We start from the raw sequence: 11,862 nt of genomic DNA on the forward strand, positions 1-11,862 counted from the left end.
ATGATTTGACACTTGCTTACGACAGGGGTCTTTAAATAAGTGCTCGTTGGGGATAAGCCTTGTATATAAAGACAGAAGAGAGTGTTAAAACAATAAAATTATAAAGCTATTTCACCGCCTCTACATTCTGGACTGTTTTAGATCGATACACAAATCAATCTTCCTGGTGACACATGCAGTTGTCGAAAGTGTGGGCTCGGTGAACTTAAACGTAAGCGTTCTTGAACAGTTTAAGGCTCACTCAGTTGTCTTTCATCGTCGGCTGCAGTTTTTAAGGATAGATACTGTGTCTTTAAGGCTGACAGTGCTCTGGCTCCACCTTTGAGAAGCAAAGCCCGAATCCAGGCCTGAAATTTCTAAGCAAGCACCAGGCCAGCTGTGGAGAGAGGCCAGAGTGGGGGCAGATATGAAGCAGATGAAACAAAGGCCAAGACCAGGCAATCGCTGCCAAAGATTGAATGCAATCATTACCATGGCGCTGATCAGACAAAAGCAAACAAGCTAGTCAAAACATTGAAATAATCTGACCCAAAAGGTCAGTGGACCGTTTTGAGGTGAATGGAGAGGAGAGTCTCTGTGAGATCTTTGCAATTCAAAGCACTACACCTTGATGATGTGACGTTCACAGGTGAAATGAGAGTCAAGTAGTAAATATACAAATTAAGCTCCCTGGAGTTGAGCTGTTTATTTGTAGTTATTGGACACACACGAAGAGTTGGAATATGTCAATAAGTTTCTGAGTACATACGCAAATCGCCAAGGGCTCCTTTGGTGACATTCTCAGCTCGTACCACTGTCACTCTGAACTTGTGCGAATACTGGTGCTCCACCTGTAAAACAAAAAAAAAAACTCCCTTTTTGCAAAAAACTGACATCTTTTTAGGATTAATACTGAATCTTGTTTCACACGCTACGGCCCCTAAAGTGAATACACTGATTCATAATGTTACCAATTATTATGTATGACAAACACAGAAACTCCCGTAACTCATAAACATAATACACACTGCCCAGGAAATAGTAAAATGTAAATACAGATTAAAGATTAAGAATAGACTGAATAGATTAAGATTAAAAAGGGTTTTTGAAAGAATAGGAATTAAACCATGTAATTTAAGAATAAGTCACAGAACAGCATGTACTGATATTGTTTATAGCATTACCTGACAAAAAGTAGTCGAAACAATGTCAATCCCATTGTTGTAAAAACAAATGAACTAAAAAGCTTTTAAGCCATGAATAAATATGAATATGGAAGATAAATAATACAATTTACAATAGTCACACACCTTAAAAGCAATACTACCTCTGACACTGGAGGGTGTAGCACAATAAAACATAAACTTCCAATAGCCTTTATCAGATATACTGTAGCTTGCCTTAGACATCTCAGCAACTTCATTCAAGTACTGTACATGATAGGCTTCTATTCTTGTAAAGGAACAAGTAATAGGTTTATTCCATGCTGAAAAAAAGAAGAAAGAGAACACAACGTTTCGGCCGTGGAGCCTTCTTCAGGTGTGAGAGAGACAGGGCAGTAGGCAAAGGTAAAGTGTCTTTACCTTTGCCTACTGCCCTGTCTCTCTCACACCTGAAGAAGGCTCCACGGCCGAAACGTTGTGTTCTCTTTCTTCTTTTTTTCAGCATGGAATAAACCTATTACTTGTTCCTTTGCAGCCTACGCATGCTGACGCAGCTACCCACCTGAACTTCTATTCTTGTATGTTTCACAATTTGCTACTACTGTTTCCTCCAGAGACAACTCTCACTATTTCCCTGAACAAACTAATGTAATTTGTTGAGAACAAAAAGCAATGGGGTAGTGTTTGCTGGGATCTGTGTATTGTAAAGAAAATAAAAGCCTGAGTTTTTAGTCTGCAGTATAAAATGAGATCAAACAATGACAATAAATATCAGCGGTCACCAACATTCAGATTGCACCGTTTGGCTTTTGCGAAGCAAATCAGAGATATGATCTCTTATGAAAAAGCATCAGGCGGTGTTGAAAAAAAGCTTTCTTTAGCTTTGACAAGCACTTTACAGAGGGAAATGTGCTTTAGACCCGCCAGGCTGTATCCAGGACATACAAGCGGTAGGCCTGCATATTTTACTGTACTGAAGCAGCTACTGTTCTACAAAAGGCAAAATCACAATAAAGAAAAATGATTAGTGTCAGAGAATTTGAATAAACAATAAGGAACTCTGGTTCTCAGAAATTAGAATGAGCTTTGGTCTTTAGCTGAAAGAAATTGTAACTGGTTTGCCTGTGTCACCATGAAGCATGCAAATTGCATCATATTGGCTTCAGTGTGTATTAACAATAGTCCAAAACACAGTTCTGTTAGAAACCACTGAGGTGATGATTTGAGGACATTAGTGTGCCAGCTGCATTCTACAGCAACCTCTGATTGTTTAGGACAACTACGACTCATAGCATACCATAACAAGTTGCATTTATATATACAATGCAAAGCATTGCAATGCTTAGATGTCAGATAAATTGATTTAATCAAATAAATCTTTTAGACAAAGATATCAAACAAAGTCACATTAAAATAATTATGATAAGTTTTCAGAAACTTAAAATATGATACACTGTAAAAAAGAAAACATAAACAGGCAGAGAAGTTTAGCAAATACTGTGAAACATGGATTAATTTTATCTCCCCACTGAGACCTGACTTCAGTTTATGAGAGAATATACAGTAATATTTCTGGGAGGACTATTTTGTTGTTTGTTGCGTTTCTCATTAAACAATTGTATTTCCTTGTATAACCCCCCATATCTGCTGGCATAATGTAAATCGTTTATTTTATACGTATGTATAAAGATAATGTAACAGAAAGGAAAGATAAAGGCAATCTTTTATTTTACTGTTCTGGACGCGTTCTGTTTGTAAATCTTTTCATCACACAATAAAAAGTTGAAAAAAATAAGAGTGATCTCGTAAGAACTCTCTGAGCACTGGCCCATTCCTGGCATCATTGACTCATAGATCTAATCAGCCAATGGGCAAACTGCTGTGGGTGGTTCTGCTTGACGTGTTCCAACAGTCACCCTTTGGTGGCATTAGCAAGTGTGTACCACCAATGTGGTCCTAGGTCAGGAGAAAAATCAGGCTACACAGGACTTCAGCATTGTATCTTCGAAGTTGTGCTACTGTAAATTTTGATATGGGGTGGCCTTGCATTCCCTGCTTGAGACTGCCTTCCATGAATGCAAAAGTACTGACTGACTACAGTTTTATCAATATAAGAGATCACTTTATTGGCCATATACAATTTTTTTGTATTAGGAATTTGTCTTTTCGCATACCCCAGCTTGCTCTCCATGAGACACACAGGCACACAGACTGGCAAAGAGAAGCTTGGGGTCAGCCATATATACAGTGCCCCTGGAGCAGTTGGGGTTAAGGGCCTTACTCAGGAGCCACAGGATTTGAACCGGCAACCTTCAGCCACAGGCGCAGATCCTTAGCCACAGTGCCACCGCACCGCTCAATGTACTGTATCACTGAGTGCTAATGCAGCCTGCATTAAAGTCATTTTTGTGTCCTAGTGAAGAAGATCCTCTGATTTCTAGGACATTACTCCTCAAAGAGATAATTTCTTTGGACTAGTCTCCTGACTCTTAAAGCAGGGCACCTTATTCTCTGGGATGGTCAGCATCTCTCAATCAGAGAGACAGACTCAGTCATGCCAGTTGTGACCAGGCAATCTTTATTAAGAGTGTTCTTCGTAGCCTTCACTGTTCTTACATTATTTTTAATTGTGTCGTGAAGATTTCTAATCAGCCAATTTAGGTAATTTTAACTTAGTTTAAATAAACACTTAACATATGATCCTCTGACATCACATTGCTTCAGCTCAGTATTTTGCTGTCCAAAGGACCAAGTCTACTAATTCACCACACCTACTGTATAAAACATCAATGACAATTTGCAGCGTCCAGGGATGCAAAACTAAGATTCCTGTGTTTTCACTGTGCATCAGAAAAAGTATTTATTTTATGAAATCAAAGGTTTATAAACCCCTATTTCTACAAAAGGGTATGGAAAAGGTTATCTATGTGTATAAAAGTGGCGGATATGTACAATAACCTACACAATACATTACTACATTATTTTATGGTTTATATTTTTTAAAAAAAGACATATCAAAATATCAGCAAAGGAAGTCCTGCACAAATGAGGCACTGAGCAGTACAAATATTTTCAACTTTTGATTTTCTCAAAAGGTAAAAATCTGATCTTTTGGTAAAACAACAGAAATAATTAATGTAATACAACTGTATTGCCCAAATAAAATGAGTCTTCATTTTTTGAAATAAGAAATGAATGAAATGAAGAGCTTAAACTAAGACTTATGTGGGAACAAAATAATGTACTATGCTTTTCCTTTATCGAGCAATATGAAAAAAGGGGGAAAGACTTTTTGACTTCTGCCAGGAACAGGATCTCTAATGCGCTATCCTGATTATCTAACCATCCATTTCCTAACCACTTTATCCAGTACAGGGTTGAAGGGGAGCCTATCCTGGAAAGCAACAGACACAGATAACACTCTGGGTGGGACGTCAGTCTATTGAAGGGCACAAACAGAAAGAAACACGCACACACTCACACCAGGGCCCAGGGACTAGAAACCAATGAAATTCCCTGTAGATCTACGGGACTATGGGAGAAAACTGGAGCACCCAGAGGAAACCCACATGGATATGGGGAGAACAAACAACTTCCACGCAGATCACACTCTAGAAATCGAACCCTGGGCCCCACACTGTGAGGCAGCAATGTTAACTACTGTGCCACAGCCCATTATCCTGGTTATGAAACTATCAACACGCCACAAGTGAAGTAAAAGTGCCATGGGTTATATAAAGCTGACCACAAACTTGCAAATAAAAGGATAAATGAGAAACTGCAACTGCACTAGGTAACACTGCACGTACAGCACTTTACTGTACGTCACTGGTATCTACACCTTGACACTAGAGATGGTGTTTTCAGATTGTTGTAACACTCTCTAAGATGACAAACAATTCCCTGAGCTTAACTTTTATTCCTGGCCCACTTACTGTACCTGTATATACTGTAGTTTCACAGGGAAATACAATTAGGTAAATGAAAGGCCCTTTTTGATGGATCTGTTATAATTGTAAGGACAAAAGCAGACTTTCAGAAGACATATGCATGAAATACAGTGCAATCCATATTCAGTGACGTATTTTTAAAGCCCAAACCATGCCATTGGACATTAAGGTTGTAACTTACTATAATATACTGATACGGATCTATGGAAGACATGGTCAGTCACAGTCTGGTTGAGCTCAGTTGTGAGAACCAATGGTGGAATGGACTCCAGCTTCCAGAAGCTTCTTCAGGCACAAACAAGACTTCCCAACACACGAGGCTACGTGTACTCACCCCTGAAAAAATAGACAAAAGGATGTTTTATTACAAGATACATATACTAAAGAAGTTAAAAACATGGATTGGACTCCAATTAATGATAATAACATTATTCTACATGAAACCGAAATAATGCTTCCTTGTTGTCATTCTTTGTCTTGGGGCTAAAAATAAAGACCAACTTCAGCTTCTAGATACCACTGTAAATTAACTTTTTTTGAAATTAAAAAATGTGAAGAAATACAAATACAAAAGAGAAATTATTCAGCATTTTGAGAACTATCCTAGCAAAGTTCACATTAGGCTTTTTGCAAATGAATACTTCCTCTTTTTAAGAGAAAGCAAACAAAATATCTGGAAAGCCATTCAAGTTGAATTGAAAAAGTCCCCACCCTTTTAACCCATCTTAATTTCTCAGAGGTCATTTAAATATATATATATAGTGTCAGAACAGGAAATGCACCACCACAGTGTTCAGATAAAGATGTCAAGAAAGTATTTCTGTGAAGCACTGGGCAGAAATACACAGCATGCATGCATGTTCAGCACTGAATGTGTCAGTCCACAGGACCTATCTCTGTGTAGGTGCCAAGCATCACAGTATCTGAACCATTATAAGAAACTAGTAGAGTGTGTGAAAGATACATCACACATTATTCATTTCTGTCCTTCAATGTAAAAAACAAAGCATTTGCATTATACTTTTGAGAAGACTCTTTGAAAATCTTTGACAGTTATCCTCTCTGGGATAGTTCAGGGATACAGATTTTATAGAGTGCTGATAAAAGTTAATCTACCATTAAAGCAAATTTAAAAAACATTTCAGTCAAACGATAATCCCTGAAATCCTTTGCAACTATAAAAATGACCCACAGCAGATAATTCTGGAAAAATAAGATGTCTATGTAAATAATTAGATAAAGGAGACATTGTACTTTCCTTCCTTTGGCATAACACCAGTCACACATACTGTATTAATAAAAAACAGTTTAGTTAACATTTCTGAATATGCATATATCAACCTTTCCCCCAGCTTTTTCTAAACTGCTTCATGGATACCAATAGGCAGTACAGCTTTTAATGATGTTTGACTCACTAAAGCATAGTTAGTCAAAAAGCAGCAGTTCAGCATTTTTATAAGCCTTTGAACAGCCTCAAAACATGGTCCTTATTAATCCAGGAGCCCCTTCAGGGATTTTACACATGTAGCCAAACAGTTGTTTTCTTTGATGAGGCAGTCTGGCAGGAATGGGCTACTGGCCTCACTAGCTAAGGGACAGCATCTTGACTTGCATGTTATCCAGAAACCTACGTCATGTATTAAACTGGCTCACACAGCTGTCGGGGTGATATTTTGCTCTAGTATAATGAATGCTTTTTACAGTTCCCCATCTGGAAACCTCATCCTGCCATCCCTGCGGCTTGCTCTGAATTCTCCAGAAATACACTTTCCTCATTCAGATGACAACACCGGTCCAACTCCCCCAGCGCCTTCAGTCTGTGACCTGCCTAATTTTCTCCCACTGCTTCTCTGCCCATTTGTCCACTCTAAATACCCAATCGACCCAGTAAGATCTTCAAACTGACCCCTTGATCCTTGGATTTTTCCCTTTCATCTTCTTAGAGATCAACGTTGCAGGTAGAAGTTGCCTATAAAATTGTTGAAAAGTGTCAAAGCTGTTTTTAAATTGATAATGAGAACATTCAATTATTGGAGCTAAAATTTAACACTCACTGATGGTTTCCAATTTGCCAATGCATTGCCCCATGTCAACTAAGGTCCAAAAATTATTTATTAAGTTAAGGAGGGTTAATATAAAAAGTCAGCTATGATTTGCAGAGAAAATTCTGAAGAGAAAATGGTATTTGTAGCGCTTCCTGAAGCCCAAGCACTGCGTCTTGAGGGAGAAGTTGGTATGAAACAACTGATCCACCAAACAAATGCTAGAATTTCAAAACCACAATTTGGATTTCCATCAGACTCCATTTGGTGCAAAAATAAAGCAACTCAAAGCTTGGAGTTACATTATTTATTTGATCAAGTTACCTGCTGTAATACAAAAGGTTGGAAATCCCAATAAAGATTCTGTCTGGTTGCATTGTTGTCTTTTATTGTGTTTTGTTTTTCTCAGGTTTAGAGGTGAACCCAACAGTCCTGTGTTTAACACTTGTAAGAGAAAGGGGTTCCGGACACTATTTTTACACAGCTGAGAATCCACTGTTAAAGAATGAGTCTTATTTATATTCTTTTGACAATAAAGTCTGAACAAGACCCTGTCTCTGATGGTTCTTGAACTGTTAATGCTATGTGCCTGCACTGTAAACATCCAGGAAATCGAGATGATAAAGGAAGCAGTCATGTTTCAGTTCCACTTAATACACGTATCTGAGCAGCAAAAGCAAGACTGTCTTTTTTGCTTTCCAGTTAATTTATATTTGTGATTGTGAGGAAAAAGTCAAATATATGCAGCACTATACATTTGATCATATTAGAACAAAAACATACCCTGTGCTTAACCCCCTGATTTCAAGGGACTGTAAGAATTAGAGCATTCACATTAAGTAAATTTTAGAATGTAAAGGTCAGTGATAGCATATGCCTTTGGAACAACAGTTTATAAAGATTATGACCCAAGGTTAACAAAACGTTTTGACATTTTGAGCAATCATTTGATATTCTTTGTTGTAGCCACTTTGAGGTGTTGTCTAAGCTTAGGACGTTCCGACTTTTTTTCAGCATTTTTAAATGTGTTTTCAATTGCATTTAAATTTGGATATTTTCTTGGACAGTCAAAGACTTTCCACTTTTTTCTCATGATGAATTTCCAGTCACTGTCATGCTCCATAATGAAACACCTACAAATAAGAACAGAAGCCTATTCTTCCACATCAGAGGATAAAATGTCGTCATTCATTCTGCTATTGCCAACATTATTAACATCATTAATAAAGACAAGTGCCAGTTCAAAAGAAAAAAAAAATATAGATGTGAAGCATACTGTACATGCCCAATCACTGACACGTATAGGTACCAAGGTCAAATTGTTTGGTGTTCTGTTTTTTTCAAACCTACATCCGAAAATACTGTGCCTTCGTTTTATCTACAGTATATAACCTTTTCTACATTTGATCTCCCTTCAATGTCTTAACTACACGTGAAACTCGAAAATCTCATTAGAAAATAAGTATATTGATAAATATGTTCTACATTTAAAATATACTTTGTCAACTCTTTTGCAAAAAGGTTTCCATTCCTGGAAGTTGTCGGCTTCTTTGGTCGAGTTTTCTGGATACACGACAGCATTTTCCTTCACGACAAGAGAGATGTCCAGGCCTATTTTTCAGGATTTTCATAAATGTTAGAAAAAGTGCTGATGTGTGTACTGATAAGCATTTTCGCTCATGTATGAAGCCCCCATTTCCCTTTTATTAAAAGCCTTGTCTATAAGGTATAAAAAACAATCACAATGACGGTTGATACATGTTCACTCACTACAATGCATTATACCTGTACATGAGAGATACAGTACATGAAGGCCCCATGAAAAACAAATCCACACAATTCTATCATGTAAAACATTTTCAAAATCCACCATCTATTCATCACGAAAAAACCATAACGTCCTCGCTCTAAATTGTCGCCATTTCAAACAACAATATAACTACGACAACGTGAATGATTATTTTAGTGTAAGATATGAAAAAATGGGAAAACTCATCAACATACCATGATGGTTTTTTTTTTTAATCTGGCTAAAGATTCACACCGGTCTTCTTTTAATTGTGTTTTCTTGGAAAAATTATTCTGGCTTCAGATGATAATCTTTACTCATGTTCAAACTTGCTTAATGTAAAATGAATTCGTATCCAAGTATCCAACATTACAGGCTCCAAGTTTTGCAAAGCCTTGCTAAATACTGGTCTAAAAAGACTAATGGGCTACTTGCTTGAATAAGCAGCATATTTAATCATCGTTTCCTCGACCCAGCGATTTGCCCTTTGATTCCAAACATATTTAACGAATTCAAACTTTACCACTAAAGCCGGGCATTGCCATCGCGTGTAACTGCAAAACTATAGCTCAGTCCTTTACTGAAATCCACACGGACCAAATGAACTTACCTGACGCACTGTGTCAAGCCATTACTCAGGCATAAATCGCATTCCTCTCTGTGCAGACAGAGCTACTCGCGTTTTTTTTAGTAGGAGGTGCCTAAAAGTTTCCTTCCTTAAGTTAAAGCAGCTACATCCGTCGAATTAAAAAAAAGGAACCTTTTAAAAGAACTGCAACCTCGATTTTCGGTCTTCAAGTGAAAACAAAATAAATGCCGACAATCGCTGTCTGCAGCTTGAGTAAGAAAAGCCTTGAAAAGCGTTACAGATCAAGAATGAGGGCAAAAATATTTTAATGGATAGAAAAATGTTTTAGCATTTAACTACTATACAAGCAACAATTCTAAAATTTGCTCCAAAAATGGCTTTTGAAAGCGTCGTTCCACTCGATTTTCCTATTATCGCTTCCATCATTAATAAGCAGTCTACTCAAAATGTAAATTGTAACACCGGCTCAAAATTGTATTCCACTCGATCCATGTTTTCCGTCGGAAATACTACAAATGGAATATGAAACACGAATCAGCTGTGCATTGTTGGCGCTGTAGAATGACTTTCAAAACAGCAAAAATAATTTAAATGTTTTTTTCAGTCCTAAATGATCCCCCCAAAACATTAAAGCAGTGTTAGTTTCGGAAAAGTGGGCAAATTTTCAAATTTAAACTGGATCATATCTGGAACACTTCAGTATTTATTTACACATACTAACAGCACATGATAATATTTACTTATACCTAGAGATATTATACTAATTAGTTTGACTGTATCTCATATTGAGGAAGGGCTGCTAGTATTGTTGTGGATCTGCTTCATAGGATGCCATGGTCATAATTTGGCAGCACTGTTCAAGCATACATGGTAATATTTCTACCAAAAGAATACTCCAATTATACTAAAAGTGCTTAATGGAAGCAGAGTACTACCCTTTTCTCATAATTAATTTCTATTTAATATATTAGGTTTGTAGTACTTCGCTCCTACAATTAACCGTAACAAACTGCAGCTTGTCTCCAGTGTTTAAAGTATGTATTATTAGAAAGCCCAGATTAAACCAGACGCATCAAACAGTAGAAAACACGATTACGCAGTTTCCACACGGGGGCGATGTGAGACCACTTAGAAGAGTCGACGCGCATTATCCCCTGCTTAAAAAATCTACTGTACGTCAACTTAAAAAGTGAGAAAAAAATTGACTAGTTCATTTTGTCAAACATTTTCTCGTCAGTGTGTGTGTGCTTTAGTAAAAAATGTTTACCAGTACAAAAATGTGATTAAATAAAAAGTTGTGTAACTATAGTTTCGCTCTTGGATGCCTAGATGACAAAAGAAATATAGTTTTGTTAGTGCTTATGATTATACATACACATAATCGTTTTTAAATGATTTGCTATTCTTCTCATATCTGTTGCTCTCCAGTTGTACTTTGACAACAGCATAACAGCGAATACCAGTTTCGCACATCATAATTAGCACTTATCGGGAACCACTTAATGTCAATTTAGTTAATTGACAATTTAGTTATGTGCGCCTTTTACTAACTACGGTGTCTACGAAACCGGTCACAGTGATTCAGACGCTACAGTTTGAGCGCCTCTGCTATTTCACGAACATTGCGATGGATTACAAACGGTGATTACATCAGGCATCTTGGCAGAAAAATCAGCATCGCATCACTGTAGACAAGTGAGCCATCTCACGCACTTTCTCTGCTCTGCTTTCGCTGTCGTTAACAAATGTGAGGAGGAAATGGGGCAAGGCCGTTAACAGTCAGCAGGCTGTGGTTTTGTAACTGGAGGATAAGAGGATTACTGCTCTCGCTTCAAAATGTCATAACCATCCATTCTGACCATATACAGTCCAGACAGTTTTTGATGACAGTTTTATAATCAAGAGTAGTTGCATAACTACGAAATGCGGAATTTTTGATACAGTACCTTCTAAAGATCATGGAAAAAAATTGTATTATTTTAATAATAATAATGTCTGGGTATACTTTATTTTTGCGAATATATCATTAAATGAAGCTATAAAAACTGTGGATTTGTTATGCTTGACCTCTTTCTTACAACAATTTATAAACCGTTCATTCACAAAAATAAAAGGTTTGATTTTTTTTTCTGGTTTGACTCAATAATTTGGGATTTTCCCCTACTGTACACTTCTCTGAACTGCAAATGGACAATTAGCCCAGAAGTCAATTAACCATCCAGTATGGTTTTGGACTGTGGAAGGAAACCCACTGGTAGAACATACAAAACTCCACACAGGTAGCACTCTAGATCCGAAATTGCACCGACTACTAAACACTGTACACACGAAACCACAGCAAATTACAGCC

The 11,862-nt window shown here is 37.3% G+C and overlaps 1 protein-coding gene across 2 annotated transcripts in view; it reads right to left on the reverse strand.

Moving 5' to 3' along the window:
- Nucleotides 1-9,663, reverse strand: part of LOC148651922 (cytosolic phospholipase A2-like) — a 30,864-nt gene extending 21,201 nt beyond the window's left edge. The window contains exons 1-3 of one of the 2 annotated variants that reach the window (XM_088598241.1): nt 9,534-9,663; nt 5,274-5,428; nt 749-830 (exon numbers count right to left, since the gene is read on the reverse strand). In XM_088598241.1, coding sequence (XP_088454367.1) covers nt 749-830; nt 5,274-5,306 — 115 coding nt within the window. In that variant the 5' untranslated portion in view covers nt 5,307-5,428; nt 9,534-9,663. Of the gene's footprint in view, nt 1-748; nt 831-5,273; nt 5,429-9,138; nt 9,474-9,533 lie in introns of those variants that run through there. The other variant, XM_088598242.1, reaches the window with a different exon arrangement.
- Nucleotides 9,664-11,862: the final 2,199 nt, after the last annotated feature.

The sequence above is a fragment of the Lepisosteus platostomus genome, chromosome 11 (genome assembly GCF_059453375.1).
Source record: "Lepisosteus platostomus isolate fLepPlt1 chromosome 11, fLepPlt1.hap1, whole genome shotgun sequence".
Classification (NCBI taxonomy): domain Eukaryota; kingdom Metazoa; phylum Chordata; class Actinopteri; order Semionotiformes; family Lepisosteidae; genus Lepisosteus; species Lepisosteus platostomus.